Source organism: Thalassophryne amazonica, chromosome 15 (assembly GCF_902500255.1).
Source record: "Thalassophryne amazonica chromosome 15, fThaAma1.1, whole genome shotgun sequence".
Taxonomy (NCBI): domain Eukaryota; kingdom Metazoa; phylum Chordata; class Actinopteri; order Batrachoidiformes; family Batrachoididae; genus Thalassophryne; species Thalassophryne amazonica.
The window spans coordinates 71,368,837-71,396,474 of NC_047117.1; the positions used below are offsets into that span (position 1 = coordinate 71,368,837).

At 44.3% G+C, this 27,638-nt stretch overlaps 1 protein-coding gene across 5 annotated transcripts in view; it reads right to left on the minus strand.

Annotated features, from left to right (window-relative positions):
• camk2d2 (calcium/calmodulin-dependent protein kinase (CaM kinase) II delta 2) overlaps positions 1-17,850 on the minus strand; it is a 124,800-nt gene extending 106,950 nt beyond the window's left edge. For 2 of the 5 annotated variants that reach the window (XM_034188597.1, XM_034188593.1), the window contains exons 1-2: positions 17,431-17,848; positions 11,358-11,452 (exon numbers count right to left, since the gene is read on the minus strand). In XM_034188597.1, the coding sequence (XP_034044488.1) occupies positions 11,358-11,452; positions 17,431-17,492 (157 nt within the window). In that variant the 5' untranslated portion in view covers positions 17,493-17,848. Of the gene's footprint in view, positions 1-11,357; positions 11,453-17,430 lie in introns of all 5 variants that reach the window. The other 3 variants (XM_034188595.1, XM_034188596.1, XM_034188594.1) reach the window with 3 other exon arrangements.
• Positions 17,851-27,638: the final 9,788 nt, after the last annotated feature.

The window sequence follows — 27,638 nt, forward strand, 5'->3', positions numbered from 1 at the left end:
AATGCATTCGACAACTAGAAGGGCACTTGTTGAAAACCCGTATGACTTCCTAATTTTCAGCCATAAGTTTGGTTTCTGTTCCAGATCTGATACAAATATATAAAAATCAAACCTAATTTTTGCATGATCCTGCTCATAAAGGAACAAAACATGATCTCTTTGATACAAGTGGAAAAAAAAAAATATTTTCTTCTGTTGTGACGTGAACACACTTTGCCAACAAATGTAATATTTTTGACTTCAGAGTCCCATGATCTTTTATGAATGTGGCGGGATTCTGGTCCCACTGTAACATAGCACCACACGGAGATTCATTGTTTCCTTGCAGTTATTGGAATAAGGACTTTCTAGAACAGGAATATTGATGACAGGTAATCTGGGTGTGATTCGTCATGGATCTGATTTTAAAAATCTATATAAACATGAACTTACATTTTAATGGCTTTGGCTGGTGGCATTTCATGCTGGTTTGCTTTTGTTTTTTTCCTTGCGTGTGATGGCCATTTCATTGTTTATGTGAAGAGGCCAGCAGGAGTCAGGGTCAGGTAAGCCTCACTCCCTCAACAGCCAAAGAGTACTCTGGCCACTCAGGCCAGAGCCCGCGTTTTAGCTGACTGGACACATTGTCCACCTTCCTTTAATCACAACACAACATAGAAGCAGAGCGAGTACAAGCCACTACATTTACAATGGGTGAGTTGAACTGGAACTCCCCCAACACCCCCCCCTCCCCCCCATGCACGCAAAGGAGCATGGGTCCCCAAAAGACACTAATAAACTCTTAAAGTCAGTAGTGAGCACAGCTAACCTAAAAGTATTAAGGTTCTTTATGTGGTGAGTGATCTCAAAAAGAATTGGACAGGAAACAGACTTCAAAGTTTAGATGTTGTACTGAAAGGTGCCTACACTGATAACAGAGTCATCTAAAGCAGTGCTGGGGTCTTTGAAACAAACCACATGCACCGTTTGAACAAAGAGCCCCGAATTCTCCCTGCGCTAACCTTTGTTCCTGCTCAAGGTCGGCCCCCATGTGGGCGGTCCTTAGCTGTCATGAATCAGTGACTATGTGATTGGCTGCAAAGTGAAGTAGGCGGGTATAAGCGGGTGTCGTGCTCACATTGCATTTAAGGCGGTATGTAAAAATTTTATGGTGTATTGTATGTCGGCGTGCCAAGCAACAAATTAGAGTGTTCCATCATGCCGTCCAAATAAATGCGATTACTTTGGTTTTATCAATTAGACAGATATAAAAAGCAGTTAGGTGAAGATCAGGTTGTAGTACCAAATACAAGGACATTTTGGATGTGCGTCTGCCATTTTTGTGGTATGCATCATGGAACACTCTGACAAAAGCTAGCTTTGATAACTGCTACTTCACTAATTGTCAAGCCTATCTCAGTAGTTATAGGGCGAAAGGCGAGGAACAACCTGGACAGTTTCTCAGTCTGTCTCAGGGAAACATTTATTCATAATGAACATGACGGTGAGTGTATTTTATCTCTGGAGCCTGAGGGTCAACAAACATGAGGAAAAGCTCAAAGTAGTGACGTCATCACTATAGCTAATCTGCTAACAAAAGGTTAGCTTTGCTAATTAGCTGTTAGCTGATAAGCTGAAACTATGCCCACCACTGACTGAAGTTAACACACATTAACTTTTCAACACCAATAATTTTATTGTCACTGAGGATCACCCTGCTCTTTGAGGTTGCAGTCTGTGGCGCTGCTGCATGATACTTCAGCATTTGCATATGCACAATGTACAGTAGAGAGACTTTTAATTAAAAAAACGTCTGTATTGCAGTTGATTCAACAATACCTACCCTACTGTAAGATGAAGGGGTCAGAGAACAGGCAACGTGCACACATGCACAGGGGACCACAGATAGGCACAACACAAACAAACACATAGTAACAAAGAGAGCTGAAAGCATCATGGCAACAGGATGCAGGCACGCAAATGAGAGGAGGAAAAGTATGCGACTGCGATGAGGAATATCATAAATGCATCTCCCAAACACCAACTTTCTGTCTCATTTCACTCTGATTATCTTTCCGTTTTGTCTCCTTTCTCTCTTCCAATGCCTCGTGCTCCTCTTAATGAAATGCTGCATAATCAGAAATGCAGACTGCAGCACTGTGACTGGCATTGTAGGTGCACAAACATGTATGCATGCATAAACAGAAAACATGCACATATACGTCCTTGAGCTGATTGCAATCTGATCATTAATCCTACCTGAAATCTCACTTTAGTTTTAACACATGCATCGGCACACAAACCCATGCATATAGAAGTGAACTCAAGTTGGGCATAGGTCATGAATCCTGCTAGAGAGATGAGATTAATGGCAATTCCAGTGCTTATGGCAAAAAAGAGGGTAAAAATCATACCTGATGTGCAGGCATGCCTGATATATGAAACTCTACAGGAAGAGGAGAGAAAGTGTATGTTTACATGCATGCATATGTGGTAAGATAACCCTTTGCAGAGTTGGTGGGGAGCCTGTCCCAGCATGCAAGTGGTCAGACACTGATCTCTGTGCCAAGATGTTTATTAGCAACACTGCACACAGCAAGCAGGGAGTCAACATGGGTGATTGGCGGAAAGAAAGAAAAAAGTGAGGGAACAGAGAGGAGGAAGAGGAGCAGCATGAAGGCCAGAAAGGAAAAGTCATAAGAAATGTGGGCATGGAGGAATGAAGGAGAGATAAATGGTGAGCTATCTCTGGAGGAGAGAGAGAAAGTATATGAACCTGGTTGGGGGGGGGGGCATGATGGTGTCTTTCAATTCCTGATAAAGGATGTTTCTGTGTAGGTTCTCAGTTGTCCAGGTGGTTTCCATAGTAGAGAAGCTTGAATCTTCGACTGGACTGGGTTGCTTGACGTGAGGACGTTTCGCTTCAAATCACAGAAGCTTCCTCAGCTAAAATTCTTGCTCTGGTAGTCTGACTTCTGTCTTGACTCTTGTAGAGAAGAATAAACCAGAAGCCAACAAAAGCTGGAGTTTTTAACCTAACCAGACCCCTCCTACCGAGAGGCCGACTGCTATAGACTAGTGACTAAACAATAGCTCTAATTAGCACCTATTGTGCGCTAGTTAGCACTCTCCTAATGATGGGATGGAAACCTCTCCTGATGGCTCCCTTGACGACTCTCCTGATGACGTGAATGTCTCATTACAATGAACAAAAGACTGAAACTGCTTTGACCTGAGTACCCCATTGTAAACAGGGGACAAAGTGTGTCTGAGACCCGCCCCCCGGTTAAGGCTGGGTTTCAACTGTTTTACAAAGAATGCTTCCTTGACACCTTTCTCAAACCATTTCTTCTCTCTGGCTAAGATTTTAACTTCCTTGTCCTCAAACGTGTGGTTAGTGTCTTTCAGGTGGAGATGAACTGCAGACTGAGGTCCACTGGTGACCTCTCTGCGGTGCTGGTATAGCCTCTTGTTTAAAGGTTGCTTAGTCTCACCTATGTAGTGTTCATTACATTTTCCTGACATCTGATATAATACACTACATTGCTCTGTTTGTACTAGGGATCCTGTCCTTAGGGTGAACTAATTTCTGTCTCAAGGTGTTAACCGGTTTAAAGTAAACTGGGATTTTGTGCTGTCTGAAGATCCTCTGTAGTTTTTCCCCTACTCCTGCTAAATAAGGGAGAGACACTCCTCTTCTTCTTGTCTCCATCTCCTGTCTATCTGGTCTGTTTGTTTTCTGGGACTTCTGCACTTTGTCCAGGGACCATCATGGGTACCCACATACTGTGAGGGCTTTCCATACAAGTTGTTGTTCTTTAGCCCTTCCCTCTGCAGTTGTGGGCACCTGTAGGGCTCTGTGTTGAAGAGTCCTGATCACCCCGAGCTTGTGTTCAAGGGGGTGGTTTGAGCCAAAGAGCAGATATTGGTCAGTGTGAGTGGGTTTTCTGTAAACCTCTGTCTGGAGCTGCCTGTTCTCTCCAATCGTAACATCACAGTCCAAGAAGGCTAAATGGTGTTTCCGGCATCCTCACGTGTGAACTTGATATTGGAATCCACCGAATTCATGTGTTCTGTAAAGTCCTCGACCTCCTGTTGCTTGATTTTAACCCGTGTCATCGACATATCTGAACCAGTGACTGGGAGATGCCCGTGAACGACGTCAAGGCTGTCTTCTCCACTCGCTCCATGTATAGATTGGCCACAATGGGGGATACCGGAGACCCCATCGCACAACCATGGATCTGCCTGTAGTAATTCCCCCTGAAACAGGAAATACGTGGTGTTAAGACAGATCTCCAAGAGTTGGCGGATGTGGTCTGGTGTGAGTTTGGTCCTTTCAGGTAGAGACACATCCTCCAGCAGTCTCTGCCTCACAGCTGAGATGGCCTCAGCGGTGGGGATGCAGGTGAACAACGAAGTCACATCAAATGACACCATAGTTTCATCTGCCTCCAGCTGCAGGTCCTTGATCTTGTTCACAAAATCTTGTGTGTTCTCACATGGTGGTCTGAGTTACCCACTAGAGGAGCCAAAATCCACTTGAGGTGCTTGGCCAAATATGATTGGCCAATTATGATTACTCCTGATAAAGGAGTAAAAATATAATGATGAGGGGAAAAGCAAAAGCGTAAATGCAAACAAGAATGTTGTGAAGGAGGACGTAAGGAAAGAGGAGTTTCTGAAAGAACTGAAAAGCAAAATGTGCCAAAAGAGGACAATGCACAACTCCAACAAATGATTACTTTTATTCACTTCACTGGTAACGGCATCGGGTTTGAGCAGCAAAACTGAGTGAGTGAGTGAATCTCGGCAAGCTTGTCTCAAGTCAAAAACTCAAAATACTGAAGAAGATATAATGAGGACAAACCCTGCTGTATCTGGGTAAATGATGATGATGTACCACATTGATTAAAAGAACAACTTTGTTTTGCTTGCATATAATATCCCATAGAAGTAACTGCCACCATGCTGGATGATTAGTGGGAGTGGGCCCACTTTCACATAAGCATCAGCTAACAAGTTATGAAAGGTTTGTGGATGTTGCGTGCTTGTTGTTCCTCAATGCCAGTCTTTCCCAAACAGTGGCCTGCAGAACACTGGTGATCTGGTCCTGGAGAACATTGTAAAACTATCAGAATTTAACTTAACATCATATTGTAATTTAAAAGTGTTTCTCAAACTGTTTAAAAATTACTCCAAAGTCTCATAGATAGTAGCATATATGTGACTGAGTTAGGTGATTTGTGAGATTTATTTTTTCATTTTTGTTGTTTTTTGTTGGTCCTTGATCTGAAAAAATACTGCTCTATGCCCATTTAACAAGCAGGGAGAAACATAGAGTGTGTGGCTGAGGATGGATTAAAACCTAATCAGTGGAACTACAAATTACTGACTGCAAACTTGAAATGCTGCTCTGGAATATTTTCTGCTCTGTGTTAGCTTATGACAGTGGCTACCACAGCTATGATATGTCATTTCATAAAGCTGTATACATAAATTAAGAAGAATGAAATAAACTGCTCAGTAAACCACTTTGCAGTAAATGGACTGCATTTATATAATGCTTTTCCATCTGCATCAGATGCTTAAAGCACTTTGCAATTATGCCTCACATAATTCACCCATTCATACAAACACACTCACACACTAATGTCAGGGTGCTGCATGCAAGGTGCTCACTACACACCGGGAGCAACGTGGGGATTAAGGACCTTGCCCAAGGGTCCTTAGTGATTTTTTTTTTTTTTTTCTGGTCAGGCTGGGGTTTGAACCGAGGATCCTCTGGTCTCAAGCCCAACACTTCACCACTAGACCATCACCTCCCCGTGCAGTGATTTGTAATGGAGTACTGGATAGCACACTTAATGTTATTCCTATTTTTGTGGGGGGCTAGCAGCCATTCTAGCTACCTAGCTGTCCTGTCACACCTGTCTACAATAAGGTTCCACAGTTGACAGTGCATGTCAGAGCACAAACAAAGCATGAAGTCAAAGTAATTGTCTGTAGACCTCCGAGAGAAACATTTCTCCTGCTTTAAAGGTCCCAATGAGCACAGTGGTCTCCATCATCTGTAAGTGAAAGAAGTTTGGATTCACTAGGACTCCTAGAGCTGTCCACCCGTCTAAACTGAGCAATCGGGGAACCATCTCTGCAGCTATCCACCAGTCAGGCCTGTATGGTAGAGTGGCCAAATGGAAGCCACTCCTTAGTACAAGGCACATAGCAGCCCACCTGGAGTTTGCCAAAAGGCACCTGAAGGACTCTCAGACCATGAGAAAAAAAATTATCTGGTCTGATCAGACAAAGATTGAACTCTTTGGAGGAGTCATGTTTGGAGGAAACCAGGCACAATCCCTACAGTGAAGCATGGTGGTGGCAGCATCATGCTGTGAGGATGTTCTGTCTCATCCAAAGATGTGGAAAGGCTTGAGAAATTATGCTATAAAGACTTAATGGGTTTCTAATCTTAAAAATCAAATAAATATGATTAGTTAAATAGCCCTTCAGGGTCACTGCACAATTTGTTGATGATAAATGACAAACCTTTTGCGAATAGTTGGTGATTACTTTTCGGGTCGTTCGTTATTACTCAGCTAATCATTTCAATGTTTTTGACAGCCAATAATTGTGTACCATCAAAAAATTAAATTATTCTTCCATGAGCGCAACAGCATGGCCAATGGGGTCACATGGCTCACCTCCCATCTGTGCAGCTCTGTGTGTGGTAGACACAAGCAAGGAAGCAGTAACAAAATGTGCCAACAGTTTAGTGAAGGAGGAACCGCAAAGGCGTGACACACCATAATAATCTCAGATATACTGTTAAGTCACGTGCTCATATGCGCATGTGCAAATCTAAGTTCTTAACGTGCGTGTCCGAAGCCCACGGCAACCAGGCCAGTGGCTACAATTACAGTGACGGCTATGAAAGAACTGGGTCACCTTCAAAAAAGCTCTCCCCCGGGGAATGAGACCAGCCGGAGCCTTGAATCAATACAGAACACATGCACACATGCTTGTCCTTTAGGCTGGCATGAAAAACAAAGGACACACACACACAAATGTGAATAATGGCAAAGGTGAAGAAGAATGTATGTGACACAGCTCGAAAACTGGGCAAACACAGCTAAACCCAACGTTTACTATAAATGCACACAACAATTGAAGGGGTCATATTGTGCCAAATTGTTTATCTACCTTTTACTGATGAATATTGTTGGGGTTATATGTTAAATACCCCCAGTGCCTTGAAGTTCCACAACCGTATGTGTTGAAATACTCCAGCTATAAGGTAAATTTAGGCCTGAAATGGTTTGGATGGTCTGGAATCCTGCTGGGTACATGAGACACGACCATAAACAGCATATACACCACAAACCCTACATGATGTCACTCATTGGTTTTCTAAACAGCCGGTCTGAAGCGTCAGGAAGGGCATCCGGCGTAAAACTTGTGCCAATTACCAATGTGGATCTGGCTATATCTGTTGTGGCGACCCCGAACAAAACCAGGAGCAGCCGAATGAACAACAACAACACTCTTGTGTACATACAGTATGAGTAAACTTTAAGAATACTTTAAGGAGTATATTTTCAGTATATAAATAGTAAGCTACAAGTAATATGCCAAGCAAAATTAAAGTACAAAAAGTAAAATAGTGAAATAACCAATGTGTATAACAGTATACTTTAAGTATACAATAATAAACTAAAAATAGGGACTCAAAGTATACAACTAGTACAATGGCAGTATATCGATAAGTGCACTTGTGGTATACTTTAAGCATAGGAGAGGGATATATCAAGTACATTGATAAGTGTACGTGTGGTATACTTTAAGCATACAAGAGGGATATACCAAGTACAATGATCGTATATAGATGAGCGTACTTGTTGTATACTTTGAAGTGTACTTTTGCAAACTCAAAACGAACTTTAAAATATACTTTTATAAACTTGAAATGTTCCAATTTAATCTGAAAAAGAATTAAATTTGTGTACTTTCTAGTATACTAACAGTACACAGTCTGTAGTATACTTGCTATACTTATACTGAAGCATACTTAATAAAATGAACTTTAAGTATACTACTTTTTGCTAAGGGTGATGACTTGGGTGCAGGTATTAAAATCAATGACTCACATATTTCCTCAGTAACCACAGCCCCATCAGTGTAGCTAAAGTCACCAAGCTGTCGATACCTGTTAATTAATGCGAGCAGCACTAACATACCTATTAAATAATACTAAACTTTCCATCAGCGGAAATACTTGACTATGCTCCCAGACTTCTTAGATGGTCGATTAGTACAATTAAGGACACAGTAAGCCATATTATCACAGATATCTGAAATAAAATGCTAAGAAAAACAAACACAGCTAGCCCAAGTCCACAGCAAATATAGATATAAACCCAAGAAAAAAAATAATGTTTAGAATTTTTTTCCATGAGAAGAGCAACCCCTCATGATCCATCTGAACCAATCACTGCTCAGCTTTCATATCATAGCAGCGTGTAAACAACATGGGGCCCCTGGTTGCAAGTGCTGGCTTGAGAAATGGAAATTAAATGCTTTTCCACCTTAAATACATAAATAATGAGAAATCACCCCGATGACAGCAGCGAGGTGGATTAAGGTTGTCAATTGCTGTAAATCCTGCTGAAATTTAGACGGACAAAGTGTTCTTCCATTACATGTCCTTGGTTGCTTGCGGTCACTGTACAGAGCAGAGAAAATACATACATGTACATTTAGTATGTTATAATTGAATACGTTTCTACCCAGTAACTAAATATGATCCTCCTCACTCCTCAGGCTGAAAAGCGTGTAGCACTGAAGAGAACCAAAGATCAAGATGCTACTCCACCACCAACCACCAGCCAAAAAAACCAGCCTGGTTCAGAAGTCAACTATTTTGCCAGCAACCTGTATCTTATCCAATAAAGTGGACAAGTGGCTGTCGTGTTTGAGATAAACTTATGAACGCACTCGCACATGATGGAAGTAAAGGATTTTAGTCCTTCTATTTGTTTCTTTGTTTAGAGCAGTAAAGACGCAGCTGTCAGAGGAAATACTGCAAATCTTTTTGCAACATGTATAAATTTCATAAGATTTTCTCCATTTTTGTTTTCATCGATATATATATATATATATATATATATATATATATATATATATATATATATATATATATATATATATATATAATATACAGGGTTGGGTAGGATTACTGTGAAATGTAATCCAAAAGTAATCAGATTACAAGTAATCCACATGTATTCTTTCAAAGTAATCCTACCCAACTTTGTGTGTGTGTGTGTGTGTGTGTGTGTGTGTGTGTGTGTGTGTGTGTGTGTGTGTGTGTGTGTGTGTGTGTGTGTGTGTGTGTGTGTGTGTGTGTATATTTTTTTTGTCAGTCCAGAGGGTTAGGGTTCTCTGTCTTGCAGCAAGTAATTGAATCTAAATTAATTTCATTGTCCTTCTCCATGGTTGCTCCGTACTCCTACCACACCAGCTGCTTTGCCTCCCCCACTGCTGCGCTTCGGGCCTGTCAGTACCTTGCAACTGCCTCCAGAGTACTCCAAGATAACATATCCCATAAGGACTCCTTCTTCACTCAGACGGCTTCCCTGATCAACGGTGTCCACCACGGTGTTCGAGGGTTGCCGCTCCAAGGCCCCGGGGGTTGATGAGATCCATCCAGAAATGCTGAAGGCTTTGGGTGTGGAGGGATTGTCTTGGATGAGACATCTCTTCAGCATTGCATCGAGGTCTGGGACAGTGCCTAAGGAGTGGCAAACTCGGGTGGTGGTCCCCATATTTAAAAAGGGGGACAAGATAGTGTGTGTGTGTGACAACTACAGGGGCATCACACTACTCAGCCTCCCTGGTAAAATCTAATCCAAGGTGCTGGAAAGGAGGGTTCGGCCAATAGTTGAACCTCTGATTGAAGAGGAACAATGCGGGTTGTGGAATAACCGACCAGCTCGTCACTTTCACAAGGATTCTGGAGGGGGCCTGGTAGTATGCCCATCCAGTCTACATGTGTTTTGTGGACTTGGAGAAAGTGTATGATCAGGTAGCCCGGGAGATACTGTAGGAGGTGCTCCTTCGCGTTGAAAGGAGCCAGCTGAGGTGGTTCGGGCATCTGGTAAGGATGCCTCCTGGGCACCTCCCTAGGGAGGTGTTCCAGGCACGTCCACCTGGGAGAAGACCCCGGGGAAGACCCAGGACTAGGTGAAGAGATTATATCTCCACACTGGCTTGGGAATGCCTCGGGATCCCCCAGTCAGAGGTGGTCAATGTGACACGGGAGAGGGAAGTCTGGGATCCCCTGCTAGAGCTGTTGCCCCCGTGACCCGATCTCAGATAAGCGGTTGAAGATGAGTGAGTGAATTTCATTGTATTTTCAGTGCTTCCTGATACAGAGTAACTGTCAAATCACATTTTTTCTTTACAGAAATATGGGAATGATAGTCAAAAATATCATTAAAATGCATACTTTCATGTAAAACAATAAAAAAATTTCCGCCGGACTGACGACTCAAAATCCCTTACAGCTGTTACCTTATTAACATTATATATTTTTTAAGCTTATGTGTAAAATCAGAACACTCTGCAAGCTTTTATTTCTAACTTCTGCAAGTCGTGCCAAGACAACTTTTCAACTACAACAAAATTGCTGTGATATATCATTAATATTTATATGCTAGTACATGATGGCATCACAAAAACTGATTTTAATTTATTAGTTTGTGATGGTATCACAAAATTTCGGGTGATGTGGTGGGGGGTAGCATTTGGGTTAGTGTTAAAAATAATGACTGAAATTTCACGCATTTTGTGACGCTGTAACAACACAAAAAAATAACATGAGACTGGACTGGGCAAACTGTTTTGTTTGTTTGTTTTGTACCAGGCTGTAAATATGTTTTTGTTATATTCTGCTGTAAAAAGTGAAATTAAGATGGAAGTCTGTGGGAAGTGATTATGGAAGTGACTCACTTTTGGAGCCAGCCGCCAGTGGCCATTGAAGGAACTGCAAGTTTTGGCACTCCACTTTGGCTTCATTTTGCTGCTTATATACAGTCAGTGTGAGACATGAGGACACATCACTTCACTGTCTGCGGAGTATTTTCTGGCTCCTGCTGAAATCAGCCCGCGGAACAGATGTCTCATACAACCACTTCAATCAACCAAAATCAGATGAGTCTCTGCCCCTGTGTGCCTCTCGCTCTCTCACAAACATGCACACATATAAACTTAGCTCACTCACTCAGCCCCATAGCCTGTTCCGTGCACAGCCGTGCTCACAGCTCCTCCACGTCACTCAGTGACACTTGGAACTTGTTTTCATGTGTGTTGAGTTCCTGTACCTCTCGCAGAAAGCTTCTTGGTGTTGATGATTTTCGCGGCGTACTCCTGTCCAGAGGAGATCTTCACACACCTTCTGACCACAGAGAATGCTCCCCTAAAAGAGGAGATACAAAAAAGGTCAAATAGGGCATAAATAATACTGTAACCGCCTCGCAGGAGGTAAAAGGCGGATATATTGTGAGGACGACACTAAAATCATATTATGCTGATGCATTTTTTGTAACAGTGAGGTAAATGAAAGCGTTTCCAAACTGCACCCGCACACCCACCACACCGTCCTTGCAGGTCAATGCTCCTTTAAACGCAGCATAAAGCCAAAGGTTAGTGGAGTGCTGCAGCCGTGTGTTATTCTGGTACTTCATGCACATGTATGAAGATCTAAAAACTAGGTCAGCTCCACTTGAGAGAGGAGAGGAGTGCTGCGTCTCTCATCTCAGCGCTCTGCTGTGCAGCCATGTTGGCTCCTTTTCCACTCAACCTACAGCTCGGTCTGCACCTACCTTCTCTTTAATTGCCTCCACAAGGATTATGTTTTGTCTCCTTTTTTTCTGCCTGTTCAAAGGATGTTTTAAATCTTCACAATTTTGGAAAAGCTGCTGCTGATCCAAACCCAGTTGCAGATCTAGGGTTTATTTGTGGCTTTCTTCAAAACAGCATGATTTGGTTATTTCTATCACTAATTCCAAAACCTACTGCACATTTTGGGATTAAAAATTGTGAAGCAGGCCCATTGTGCACTTGCCTGTCCACCAGTGCAGTTTGGTCTAGATTGCATTTGGTCTATATTCCGTGTGAAATAATTTTTTAACAGACTAATAATTTGACACTAAAGTTATTTATTTCTAAAATCTAAGATGCTATTGGCTATAATGGGACAGTTCCTGGAAAGCTGAAGGGCCACCATGGAAAGGGCCAAAACTTATATTCACCCACTTTGCTGATCTCCGTAACTGTTGAGAGTACAGAGCAACTTTTGGCCGTATATTACTTCAACACTCACACAAATGTGTTTGCTCAATTACACCCCCCAAAAAAAAAACTCCACCAGGAACACAAAGGTTCAAAAGCACCATGTTTATAAGGAATCCAGTTGAACCTTTGTCTTGGAACGCATTCAACATTTTACCTGAAAGTAACTGCAAAATTTATTTATTTATTTATTTTACTTTTGACCCCTGTGAAATGGCCCTTACCTTTATACTGTTGATTCCGTTGAGCAGATTTTAGCCTTAAATTGCTCTGGGACTGTATTTCAGTAACCACTGGCGCTACCGAACAGATTTGGGGTTAAATTATTCAAGAATGTCAAGTTTCTGTGCAGTCCAATTAATGATATTTTTCCTGAAAATAATTGTAATTTTCTGTTTTGATCTTTGACCCCTATGAAATTATTACGCTTTATCATACTCATTCTAATTATCTGAAGCTGGTCTTGCTCAGAGAACCAATTTTCTATATATCAATTGAATGTTTTCAGGAATATAACCAGAAAGAGCTGTTTTATCCTTTCACCCTATGACTGTATTTCAGTAACCACTGACACTAGAGAACGGATTCTGGCCTTAAATTACTCAGGAATCCCAAGACTGTGTTCAATCAAATGGAACATTTTACCTCAGAATGACAAGAAATTCCTATTTTATGCTTTAATGCTGCATTTTCACAGCATAAAATACCTAAAGTGAAGAGATACATTTAACCAAATGTAAATAATTACAGTTTAATATATTTAATCTTATGGTAGGTGTAATGCAGAAGATAAGTCGCTCTGTATGTTGGAAATATTCCGACAAAATCAAAGGCAACACAAAAGATTCAAACAGCTGGGTTGTGAACCGTAACAAAAATTTGTCTCTTCTAACAATTGTTGGCCTTGGCAACGTGCACACTAATAACCACTGCGCTGCTGCTCTTACAATTTGTTCTCTTCTGCTTTGAAGCCCTGACTATATAAGCAATTGCATGTGCAGGGTGAAAACAAAAAAGATAATACTCATAAATTTGTCACATTAATTCTGTTCTTTCACTTAATCTTTAAATGTTACATTACCCAGCAATGTTACAGTATTTGCTCACTGAGCAAAGGTGGATGATCTATTTGAAAAGACAACTAAAAATTAAATATGTTTCCTGCAGTTTCTGACTGTGTGATTCATTGTTTGGTAAATGAATCTTCACTCTCCTGCACGTTGTAATTGGTCACTTTATATTGTATGTATTGAGTGCAGGTTCCACTGTGCAGTCGCCTGCAATCACACGTTTGCAGAGTTATGTTTGGAAGTGCCTGTTTGCAAGCATATTTACAGTCACATGTTTATTTGCTTGTCTGCTGATGCATGTATGCAGTTGCATGTGTATATTTGCATGTTTGTAGGTGCCTGTTTGTCTGTTTGTACGCGCATGTTTACAGTTACATGTTTACAGCTACATGTTTGTAAGTGTCTGTTTGTGTGTCTGTATGCAGTCACATGTATGCAGTTGCATGTTTGTAAGTGCCTGTTTGCTGGTACATGTTTGCAGTGTCATCCTCGCAGTTGCGTGTTTGCAGTTGCATGTGTATTTGCCTGTTTTCTGGTGTTTGCAGTCACATATTTGAAGCCTGGTTGCAGCCACAGTCCAGGTCTCTGTGTGTCTGTTTGCAGTCGCTTACAGTCATATGTTTACAGTTGCAATTTTTTAAGGTGCCTGTTTGTATATCTCTTTACAGTCGCATGTTTACAGGCGCATGTTACAGCTGCATGTTTGTAGGTGCCTGTTTGTGTGTCTGTATGCAGTTGCATGTTTACAGTTGCATGTTTGTAGGTGCCTGTTTGTCTGTATGCAGTTGCATGTTTGTAGGTGCCTGTTTGTGTGTCTGTATGCAGTTGCATGTTTGTAGGTGCCTGCTTGTGTGTCTGTATGCAGTTGCATGTATGCAGTTGCCTATTTGTAGTTGCATGTATGCAGTCGCATGTTTATAGGTGCCTGTTTGTGTGTCTGTATGCAGTCGCATGTAGGCAGTTACTGATACGTCTATAGTGCCATGTACACAGTTGAATGTTTGTAGGTGGCTGTTTGTCTGTTTGCAGTCGCATGTTTACAGCTGCATGTTTATAGTTGCATGTTTGTAGGTGCCTGCTTGTGTGTCTGTATGCAGTTGCATGTTTACAGTTGCATATTTGTAGGTGCCTACTTGTGTGTCTGTTTGCAGTTGCATGTTTACAGTTGCATGTTTGTAGGTGCCTAGTTGTGTGTCTGTATGCAGTTGCATGTTTGTGTGTCTGTATGCAGTTGCATGTTTACGGTTGCATATTTGTAGGTGCCTACTTGTGTGTCTGTTTGCAGTTACATGTTTACAGTTGCATATTTGTAGGTGCCTATTTGTGTGTCTGTTTGCAGTTGCATGTTTACAGTTGCATGTTTGTAGGTGCCTGGTTGTGTGTCTGTATGCAGTTGCATGTTTGTAGGTGTCTGTTTGCAGTTGCATGTATGCAGTTGCATGTTTGTACGTGTCTGTTTCTGTGTGTCTGTATGCAGTCGCATGTAGGCAGTTGCTGATATGTCTGTAGTGGCATGTACACAGTTGAATGATTGCGCTCGCATTTGTTATTTGCCTGTTTGCAGTCACATGTTTATTTGTCTCGTTGCAGTCACGTTTGTTATTTGCCTGTTTGCAGCCTTCGCAGGTGTCTGTTTGTGTGTCTGTTTACAGTCACGTGTATGCAGTCGCATTTTTGGATGTGCATATTTGCAGGTGCCTGATTTCAGTCGAATTTTGCAGGTGCATGTTTGGAATCACAAATGTCATGATGATAAAACTGCAAGCACACATACTCATGTGTCGGCATCGAAAGGAACATTTGTTTGCAACCAAACACTACTTTTTTATTAAAAAATATAACTGAATTTTTTTTTTCAAAATTCCTGAATAAGCCTTATATTGCAGCACTCAGCAGGATGCATCATAAAGTATACTGAGTTATATGTCAGCTGTTGAGTATATCCAATGTGTCCTTGTTGCAGGTTAAAAGATTGTAATTCACATTAACCACCAGAGGATGGTGGTATAGCTACCAAAAAACTTCAAAGCCTGCTTCCCCACTTAACACCACCAACCAAGAGAGGAGAAGGTTATGTGATCACGTCTGTTTTGTATTTATTTTTCCTTTGCATTCATATGTGCACACTACAAATAAATGCGCATAGGTTGCTATAGCAACATCACTGTCACCTGGAATAACAGAGGGTATAGATGGCAAAGAGACAGACATTAAATTTGCATCAACCAGGCAGCAATTTAGTTAAACAACAGATGCAACAATATCTTAGTGCACGTGTTGTGCACGTTACATAAAAACGAGACGCTGTGGCTCTTATAAAGAACTGACTTTTTGTGACCCTGCAGATTCATTTCTCTCTGTAAGGTCAAAAGGGCAACTCTGGTTCATCTGAAACAAAACCTGGCGTCTCTGCACGAACACAATCCATCACTCACTGTTTATCTTTGATCTGGTAAATGATCAGCCAACATTTAATTTCTTCTTGCAGCTGTGGCAAGTAGAATAAGGGAAAATTTGAAAATGTTTAATTGTGGACGCCACGACTGCAGTGCCACTTTTACAGCCATCGTCTCCCTGTAATTTGGTGAGGATGCAAACCAGCATTTCCGAATGTATTCCTTTCTGCATTTTCTTTGACAGTGCAAACTACCTTTTTGTTTTTATCTCATTCTCCAACATTCTTGCTTTATGACATCACAGAGGTATTCTGACCACCCTTGGAGGTTGGTGTAACTTTGTGCTAATTTCTATCTGCATCTTTTGCATGTTAGAAGATGCCAACATGGCCTTAAATATGATGCACACAAGTCCTCATCTGTATCTACCAGAACCATCAATGACAGACTGGAATATGCAGTAGTTGTTATGGAAGTGATGACTGGCTGTCATTAATCCAATGCGCGCCTGGCTAATCATGAGGAATATGAGACTAAAATATCATCACATTCTCAACAGCGGCTATAAAATTACAATGTGCATTAAAACTTTAAGAGTTGTAGCACTTCACCATTCTCTTATATCATTATTATGTAGCATATTCATGTTAGAATGACCCTTTGGTATGTAAATATTTCAAATCTTTTTTTAAAATTTGAATAGACACGTGCCAGATATCATGAATCAACATCAGTTATTGTGGAGAGGAGCTGTGCCGCACACAGGCTCGGCTCGGCTGAGCTGAGAGCCTCTTTAAATGACAGACGGTGTAAGATGAATACATTACAGGATCATAAATACAGGCAGAAGTGTCGTCTTTCTCGCTCGGGGGGGGGGGGGGGGGGGTTCAAATAAGGTAACACTCTCACTCTCTTTCTCTCTTTTTCTCAACCCAGGCTATAGATACAGACATCTGGGACTTGGGGACTTAGTGCGCAGGCCAAAAAGTCTCCCTTGCACCTGCCAAACACCTGCAGCAACCGGCATGCGCTCTCTCTCTCTCTCTCTCTCTCTCTCTCTCTCTCTCTCTCTCTCTCTCTCTCTCTCTCTCTCTCTCTGAGGGGTGAGGAATTCCCAGCCTGTGTCTGATAATTGACCGCAGCTGCCGCATCAACGATATTTCTGTCACAGAAGAGGAGGAGGCGATGAAGGAGGAGAAGGACGGTTTTTTTTTTTTTTCTTTCACCATTTCACACACATCCCGATGCATTTCACCCCTGTTCAGTTTTACAGTATGGGAGCTCCTGTCCGCGGCTGTTGCGCCCCAAAGCTCGGCGGCGCAGGCTGAAGGCGCATGACGGCTGCACGCTCCATTTCATCTTTCGTCAGCGCAAAACGTTAGCAGGGCTCTAAATGTGGGATTAAAGACACAGGATACCACAGCACACGCCTGTGGGCTACATGACACAGTATTTACCCCTCCTGCACCATGCACTTGTACACTACCAGCAGTGCGCGCCCACACGCAGACGCGCACAGAGAGCCGGAGCCCAGAATGCGTCCCTATAAGCCAAAGCTGCATATTACATAACGTGCTGACATTTCACACACACACACACATGATCGCAGATGATTAAAACAATAAAAGCTTCCTTACTTCCCCAGCTCTTCGAAGAGCTGGTATTCGTCGGTAAATCTCGTACAGATCGTTAGCGCCATCCTGGAGCAAGAGTGCGGACACGCGGATAAGGTGCACTCTCAAAGTGTATCCACCGCACACAGTCAACACCGTCGGGTTCTGTTCTGGACCTGTAAGGAGGGATTCATGCACAGCTGAAGCGCATCTGCGGGGGTTCCGGAGGGATATGCGGGAAAACGCAGCCTGCGTAAAAGTGCTTCAGTCCGGTGGGGGGAAAAAATAAGCTTCCTGGCGTTACCGTTAGATGTTTCACACGGAATCTATGGTCACAGGTCGTAGACGCAGCATTTTGTGTGCGTTCCCGTGGCTGTAGTGCGTGTCCGAGCAGCGCTGGAACTGTCTCTGTGCGCGCATCAGACGCCGCACTACCGCACCTACCCCTGGCTGTGCGCTCACTCCCGCCCCTTTACCCGCATCCACACACGGCATAATAATAATAATAATAATAATACGTTTGATTTTATTATAACATACGAATAATACACTGTAATAATAATGACAATAGTAATAATAATTCTAATAATTGCGTCTAATACAATCAGTATACTAATAATACATGTTTGTAGTCGTGATAATAACAGCAACAATATTAACGGTGATTTTAATGATGTTGATTGTTATTAATCATGATGATAACAGTAATAAAGATGACAATGTGCTAAGAAAGATGTTCATATTGGTGTCTTTAATGATGATGATGATGTCCATAATAGTGATGAGAATGAGAATGATGGCGTTGAGAATAATATGGTACTTATAACGGTGATGACAATGCAATGAGAAAATAATAATAATAATGTAGAATGATAATGGTGATTATCCAGATGACACTCATAATGCTGATGTTTGTTGTGATTTGGCGCTATATAAATAAAATTGATTTGATTTGATTTGATGAAAGCAATGATAATGATGTTCATAATGTTGATGAGAATAATAATTGCCATGATGTTAATGATGTTGATGATGATGATAATAATGCTCCTTGCGGTGATGAGAGCCATAATGATGATATGAGATCATGAGAATAACAATAACGATGATGATGTTGAGAATAATGATGTTAAAGATTACATTAATGATGATACTGATTATGAAAACGTTAATGATGATGATGTAAGATTAATAATGGTGGTGATGATGTCGTGTTGTTGTTTATGATGATGAATACGGTGATGGTGGTGATGCAGATGACTCTCATAATGCTGATGAAAGCAATAATGATGAGATGATGTTCATAAAGGTGATGAGAGATGACAAGAAGTAGCAGGAGGTGGTAAAATCACAAGTCAGTGTTGGGAAGGTGTCGTGACACGGACCCACAACGGGGCGTTAATGAACGGACAATGGATAAGCCAAAAAGTAACAATTTAATGTTGTGAATCGCACAATGAAAGATAGACAATGACAGAGAATGTGGATCGTCAGTCATACACAAGGTGACGTGTGGGCAGATAGATAGAAGACGTCTGGCCAGCAAAGAGCCGGATCCCACACAGTTTCCACCGCCAACGGATCTGAAGTACACCGGAGCCGCCAAGCCCTGCGCCCCAGGTGGCCACTGTCAGCAGTCAGACCCGGTACTGCTGGCAGAAACAAAAACAGTTAATGGTGGGTGTGTGTATATACACCCAGCAATCTTACAGGGCTTAATTCCTCCAGGAGGGAAAACCTCCACCTCCAGACACAGAATCACCCGTGCAGCTCCTGTCAGTCACTTCCCTGGAAGGAGTGAGAGGCGAAGACGTCGCGCTCACACTATCCGCCAATCCAGCTTCAGACTGTCACCACAGGAAAACGGCTGCACACAGAACAATATTCAGTCTCAGAGAAATCACAGCAGAGAAGGTTACCTGAATGGTAGCTGATTTCTCGGCGGGGAGGTGGAGTTGCAGTCCGGCTTTTATGGAGGATGTGGTTGATGAATGACAGCTGGTGTTGATGATGTGTGACAGCTGTCACTCCCAGTAGGTCCGACGCCCTCTCGTGCTTTGAGCCCGCACTCCAAGCAGGGCACCATCTGGTGGTGGTGGGCCAGCAGTACCTCCTCTTCAGCGGCCCACACAACAGGACCCCCCCCTCAATGGGTGCCTCCTGGCGCCCGACCAGGCTTGTCCGGGTGCCGGGCGTAGAAGTCGGCCAGGAGGGCCGGGTCCAGGATGAAGCTCCTCTTCACCCAGGAGCGTTCTTCGGGTCCATACACCTCCCAGTCCACCAGATACTGGAACCCCCGGCCCAGGAGCCGACGCACGGTCCATGCCGGCTCCCCGTCGATGATCCGTGCAGGAGGCGGTGCAGGTCCAGGGGTGCAGAGTGGTGAGGTGTGATGAGGTTAGAGAAGTGACACATGAAAAACCGGGTGGATCCGCAGTGAAGCTGGCAGCTTTAGCTTCACTGCGGCCGGACTGAGGACCTCGAGGATGGGAATTGGTCCAATAAACCGGTCCTTGAGTTTTTGAGACTCCACTTGAAGCGGGATGTCCTTGGTCGACAACCACACCTCCTGCCCGGGCTGGTATGCAGGGGCCGGGGAACGCCGGTGGTCAGCATGGGCCTTCCGTCCGGGCCTTCAACAGGGCAGAACGGGTGGTCCGCCACACCCGGCAGCACCTCCTGAGGTGGGCCTGGACCAAGGGCACACCAACCTCTCCCTCCATGAGTGGGAACAATGGGGGCTGGTACCCCAAACACACCTCAAACGGGGAGAGGCCGGTGGCAGACGACACTTGGCTGTTGTGGGCGTACTCAATCCAGGCCAGATGGTTGCTCCAGGCCGTCGGTGCGCGGAGGTCACGCAGCGGAGGGCCTGCTCCAGCTCCTGGTTAGCCCGCTCTGCCTGTCCGTTTGTCTGAGGGTGATACCCGGACGAGAGACTCACGGTGGCCCCCAGTTCCCTACAGAAACTCCTCCAGACTTGGGAAGAGAACTGAGGACCACGATCCGAGACGATGTCCGATGGTATCCCATGCAGACGGACGACGTGGTGGACCAGGAGGTCTGCCGTCTCCTGGGCCGTCGGGAGCTTCAGGAGGGCCACGAAGTGGGCCGCCTTGGAGAACCTGGTCCACTATCGTGAGGATGGTGGTGTTGCCCTGGGACGGCAGGAGGCCCGTGATGAAGTCCAGGCCGATGTGGGACCAGGGGCGGTGAGGCACTGGTAGAGGCTGGAGGAGGCCCGAAGTCCTTTTGTGGTCAGCCTTGCCCCTGGCACAGGTGGTACAGGCCTGGACGTAATCCCGGACGTCGGCTTCCATAGACGCCCACCAGAAGCGCTGCTGGACCACTGCCACGGTTCTGCGTACCCCCGGATGACAGGAGAGCTTGGAACCGTGACAGAAGTCCAAAACAGCAGCTCTGGCCTCTGGTGGGACGTATAGTTTGTTCCTCGGCCGGTCCCCGGGTCCGGGTTCCGTGCCAGGGCGTCCCGGACGGTCTTCTCCACGTCCCAGGTGAGGGTGGCCACAACAGTGGACTCGGGGATGATGGTCTCTGTTGGGTCCGACAACTCGGCCTTGACCTCCTCTTCGTGCACCCGGGACAGGGTATCCGATCGTTGGTTCTTGGTCTCGGGGCAATATGTGATCTGGAAGTCAAAGCGCCTGAAGAACAGTGACCAGCGGGCTTGCCTGGGGTTCAGCCGCTTGGCGGTCCGGATGTACTCCAGGTTCCGATGGTCCGTGAAAACCGTGAAGGGCACCGTCGCTCCCTCCAACAGGTGTCTCCACTCCTCAAGAGCCTCCTTCACCACCAGGAGTTCCCGGTTGCCGATGTCATAATTCCTTTCAGCCGGGGTCAACCTGCGGGAAAAATAGGCACAAGGGTGTAGTACCTTATCGGACTCCCTGCTCTGGGACAGCACGGCTCCTATCCCTGAGTCAGAGGCATCCACTTCAACTATGATCTGGCGATTAGGATCAGGCTGCACCAGAACTGGCGCAGTCGAGAACCGGCGTTTCAACTCCCTAAACGCGGCTTCGCACCGATCCGACCAGGTGAAGGGGACTTTAGTGGAGGTCAGGGCAGTCAGGGGACTAACCACCTGACTGTAGGCCTTAATGAACCTCCGATAGAAATTTGCAAAGCCAAGGAACTGTTGTAGTTTCCTACGGCTTGTTGGTTGGGGCCAATCTCTCACTGCCGCAACCTTGGCCGGGTCAGGGGCGACGAAGTTGGAGGAGATGATGAACCCCAGGAAGGACAAAGAAGTACGGTGGAACTCGCACTTCTCACCCTTCACAAACAGCCGGTTCTCCAACAACCGCTGCAGGACCTGATGTACATGCTGGACATGAGTCTCAGGGTCCGGAGAAAAGATGAGTATATCGTCTAGATATCCGAAGACAAACCGATGCAGGAAGTCCCGCAAGATGTCATTAACCAATGCTTGGAACGTCGCGGGGGCGTTTGTGAGGCCGAACGGCATGACCAGGTACTCAAAGTGACCTAAGGGGGTGTTAAATGCCGTCTTCCATTCGTCTCCCTTCCGGATCCGAACCAGGTGGTACGCATTTCTAAGATCCAGTTTTGTGAAAATTTGGGCTCCATGCAGGGGCGTGAACACTGATTCTAACAGGGGCAGAGGGTATCGGTTGCGAACCGTGATCTCGTTCAGCCCCCTGTAATCAATGCATGGACGGAGTCCGCCATCTTTCTTGCCCACAAAAAAGAAACCAGCACCCATCGGGGAGGTGGAGTTCCGGATCAGCCCGGCAACTAATGAGTCCCGGATGTAGGTCTCCATTGATTCGCGTTCCGGACGTGAGAGGTTGTACAGCCTGCTGGACGGGTACTCAGCGCCCGGGATGAAATCGATGGCACAATCGTACGGTTGGTGTGGGGGAAGAGTGAGTGCCAGATCTTTGCTGAAGACATCAGCAAGATCGTGGTACTCCTCCGGCACCACCGTCAAATTGGGGGGGACTTTGACCTCCTCATTAGCTGTCACACCGGGTGGAACCGAGGATCCTAAACATTCCCGGTGGCAGGTTTCGCTCCACTGCGTCACAACCCCAGACAGCCAATCAATCCGGGGATTGTGCTTCACTATCCATGGAAACCCTAAAATCACTTGGGAGGTAGAAGGCGTTACATAAAACACAATCTCCTCCCTGTGATTCCCAGACACAACCAATGTCACGGGCTGTGTCTGGTGTGTGATTAATGGAAGAAGGGTGTCATCTAGTGCCCGTACCTTCAAAGGTGAAGGCAGAGCCACCAGAGGGAGCCCTACTTCCTTTGCCCATCTGCTGTCCAGCAGATTCCCTTCCGACCCCGTGTCTACTAGTGCTGGGGCGTGAAGGGTTAAATCCTCACTTAGGATCGTGACTGGGATTCGTGCGGATTTACGGGGCTTCCCCGCGTGCGTGTTATGGCCCACCCTTAGCCCGGTATCTAAGGACGGGCGTGGTAGTTTGACCGTTTGGGGCAGTTCCTCTGTATATGATCACTAGAGCCACAGGAAAAAACACTCCCCGCGGGTCAGCCTCCTTTGTCTGTCATTTGATTTCACTTTGGCCCTGCTCGTGTCCATAGCTTCATCAGCAGGGGGAGCTGTTGCCACACGGAGCCCTCTGGCTGTGGAGCGTGGTGACGACGGCACCCTTTCGGACCCGGAAGGAAGAGGGACGGCTCGTGCCCGGCCACGCCCCCCGCCCTGCTCCAGACGGTGTTCCTCTAAGGGGTTGTCTAAGCGTATAACCAGGTCGACAAACCCATCAAAATTCCGCGGTTCCTCCTTAGCCAGCAGATGCTCCTTCAGGACCGGAGACAGTCCGTTTCTGAAGCCGGCGTGGAGTGCAACGTTATTCCAGTCGGACCTCGCAGCTGCGATGCGGAAGTCGACTGCATACTTGGCTGCATTCCGGCGCCCCTGTCTCATTGACAGTAGCACGCTCGAAGCGGTCTCGCCTCTGTTGGGATGATCAAAAACCTGTTTGAACTCCCTTACAAACCCAGCGTATGACGTTAGGAGCCGGGAGTTCTGCTCCCAGAGCGCCGTAGCCCAGGCGCGTGCCTCTCCTCGAAGCAAATTGATGACATAAGCCACCCGGCTAGTGTCTGATGCGTACATGACGGGACACTGTGCAAAGACGAGCGAACACTGCATTAGAAAGTCCGCGCACGTCTCGACACAACCTCCGTACGGCTCTGGAGGGCTTATGTATACTTCAGGGGATGGTGGGGGGGTCGTTGAACGACCAGTGGAACGTCTGTGTCGGGCATGGGACCAGCAGGAGGAGGTGCTGCAGCAGCGCTTATATCGTGCGCCTCCACCCTGGCGGTGAGAGCCTCCATCCTCCGATTGATAATAACGTTCTGCTCGGTTACCAAATCCAACCGAGCAGTGAAAGCGGTTAGAATTTGCTGCAGCTCACCTAACATACCTCCTGCTGATGCCTGTGCACCTTGCTCTTCTATTGGCTGTCCAAGCTCTGGTTGACGCCCCTCGGGATCCATGACGCTGGCCGAGAAATCCTGTTGGGAAGGTGTCGTGACACAGACCCACAACAGGGGGCGTTAATGAACGGACAATGGATAAGCCAAAAAGTAACAATTTAATGTTGTGAATCGCACAACGAAAGATAGACAATGACAGAGAATGTGGATCGTCAATCATACACAAGGTGACGTGTGGGCAGGCTCGAAGATAGAAGACGTCTGGCCAGAGAAGAGCCGGATCCCACACAGTTTCCACCGCCAACGGATCTGAAGTACACCGGAGCCGCCAAGCCCTGCACCCCAGGTGGCCACTGTCTTCAGCAGTCAGACCCGGTACTGCTGGCAGAAACAAAACAGTTAATGGTGGGTGTGTGTATATACACCCAGCAATCTTACAGAGCTTAATTCCTCCAGGAGGGAAAACCTCCACCTCCAGACACAGAATCACCCGTGCAGCTCCTGTCAGTCACTTCCCTGGAAGGAGTGAGAGGCGAAGACGTCGCGCTCACACTATCCGTCAATCCAGCTTCAGACTGTCACCACAGGAAAACGGCTGCACAGAGAACAATATTTAGTCTCAGAAAAATCACAGCAGAGAAGGTTACCTGAATGATAGCTGATTTCTCGGCGGGGAGGTGGAGTTGCAGTCCGGCTTTTATGGAGGATGTGGTTGATGAGTGACAGCTGGTGTTGATGATGTGTGACAGCTGTCACTCCCAGTAGGTCCGACGCCCTCTCGTGCTTGGAGCCTGCACTCCAAGCAGGGTGCCATCTGGTGGTGGTGGGCCAGCAGTACCTCCTCTTCAGCGGCCCACACAACAAGTCAGAATTTCAATACATCCACTTGGGAAATGATTCACAATATTAATACCAGCATTTTGGCATCAAAATTAATCCTATATCTTGAAAATAACCCCCCACTCCTTGAATGTAACAATGTATGGTCTATTTTCAATTATCTGGCTATTCTGCTATGTGTAAAATTTGTCCATGCTGTTCAAAAACTTTATAAACACAATTCTTTCACAAAGGTTTTATTTCAGTAACACTGTGTGAATAACAGAACTTAGGAGGAGGCCATGCTCTTCAAAAACTTTAAAAACATAAACCATTGTCACAGGTTTTATTTCAGTCACACTGTGTGAATAACAGAACTTAGGAGGAGGCCATGCTCTTCAAAAACTTTAAAAACATAAACCATTGTCACAGGTTTTATTTCAGTAACACTGTGTGAATAACAGAACTTAGGAGGAGGCCATGCTCTTCAAAAACTTTAAAAACATAAACCATTGTCACAGGTTTTATTTCAGTAACACTGTGTGAATAACAGAACTTAGGAGGAGGCCATGCTCTTCAAAAACTTTAAAAACATAAACCATTGTCACAGGTTTTATTTCAGTAACACTGTGTGAATAACAGAACTTAGGAGGAGGCCATGCTCTTCAAAAACTTTAAAAACATAAACCATTGTCACAGGTTTTATTTCAGTAACACTGTGTGAATAACAGAACTTAGGAGGAGGCCATGCTCTTCAAAAACTTTAAAAACATAACCATTGTCACAGGTTTTATTTCAGTAACACTGTGTGAATAACAGAACTTAGGAGGAGGCCATGCTCTTCAAAAACTTTAAAAACATAAACCATTGTCACAGGTTTTATTTCAGTAACACTGTGTGAATAACAGAACTTAGGAGGAGGCCATGCTCTTCAAAAACTTTAAAAACATAAACCATTGTCAAAGGTTTTATTTCAGTCACACTGTGTGAATAACAGAACTTAGGAGGAGGCCATGCTCTTCAAAAACTTTAAAAACATAAACCATTGTCAAAGGTTTTATTTCAGTCACACTGTGTGAATAACAGAACTTAGGAGGAGGCCAGCTTGTCAAGGCTTTGCTGGAATTTTTCATCCTCCAGTATGGTTCTGTCACTTCTCTAGCCCAAGTAGGACATCAGGGCTTGGCCAAACTCTTGGGCTGACTTCATCCTTCTTTTCCCACTTGGTAATGTCACCTGGATTCAGAAGATTGGATCAACGTTCGGCAGAAGTGTAGTACTTTCTCTGGCAAACTGAACCTCCAATTTCATCCTTTGCTGTTTGGCATTGTCACCCACAGTTGTTTCCATGAGGAACTTTTCAACTTTCTCATTATCAGTGAAGGGAGCCACCACAAGATTTCAGTTTGTCCAACATGTCAAGCCTCTTCCTCTCATTTCTCTGAGTCATCTCCTGCTTCTGCTCTGCTCCCTTCTCAAACTTCTCTTTCATATTCTTACTCCAGGTCAGTTCAAGCTCCCTTTTTGCTTGGACAGCTGCCTTGAATCCCCTAAAAGATGGAATTTGGCCAGCCCTCAACTCCTGGCTCTTCTGTAAGATAAGTGACCTACTGACTGCATTTAAAGTGCTTAACTTTTTCAGCCTGTAGTCAACTTTTCCACACTGTCTTAGCCTGAGATCTTGTTTTTGGCTTGGCCATGACACTTGATTTACTACAACTTGCCATGCTGTGACTTGAAATTACATGTGTAATTGCATGATCACTGTAATAATATCACTATTTATGTAGCGTTTGTGACTTCTCTCAAACAAGTAGTACCAAGTCAGGAGCATTATATATCATAAACTTGAATGTTGTGTTCAATGCAGGGATCATCAAAACTAATCATGAAGTCAAAACAATTACATTCTAATATTTCAAAAGATGTTAAAATTACAGTATATATTGCAGTTTTCTTTATTGCATGAGGTGGGGTTTTTTTGTCATGGTAGACACCCACTTCCTATATGAAATATCTCCAAAATTACACAATGCACAATCTCTGAAGTGGATGTAAGCATATTTGAAAAAAATATATATTTTCTACCATTGCCACCTCCTGCTACAACAAGGGCAATCCGAGATTTGACATCCGCCAACCGGATCTGGATCACCTCCAAAATTCAGTGGAGTCTTCCATGGCCTAATATGTATCTGTGGTGCAAATTTGGCGAGAATCCGTGAAGTAGTTTTGACATAATCCTGCTAACAGACAAATAAATAAATAAACGCAGATGAATATTATTACATCCTTGGCAGACGCAATAATGTTCATGATGATGATGAAGAAAATGGTGATGATGATGTTCATATTGGTGATGAGAATCACTATAATGTTCATGATGAGGGCGATAATGATGAAGATGATGATGGCGATATACCAAAATATTAACATTAATTATGGTGACACAATAATCATTGCAACCTTATTATTGCATTGTTTCCTTTATTTCTACACTGTGGGGATGTCAAACTGCAATGTCATCTTTTTTATTGCAATTGTTTAAACTGCAATAAAGGGGAAAAAAATGCAGTTAATGATGTGTTTTTTACACTTTGTGTTATTCTCTGTAACTTATTTGTCTGTGTATTTTACGTGTATGTTTTGTTTTGTTTTTTTAGCAAACTTCAATCCAAGCCAGATTGTATAAGAATAAAACAAATAAAAATGAAATACTTATATTCAGTGTTGCAGTATTGGTTTGGTGAGAATAACACAGCATCATAAAAGTGCATGTGAGTTATGATATAATGTAAGTTTACTGATGCTCTGTCTGCCAGTGGTCATATTGGGCAACAGAAAGAAACAAAAGCTGCTTTACTGGTGGTTTTGAAAAGTGACATTAAAGTGTGAATCAGGTCCTCTGTAAAATGTCATACAGTCATATTTATTATTCATGTGAGAGTCCA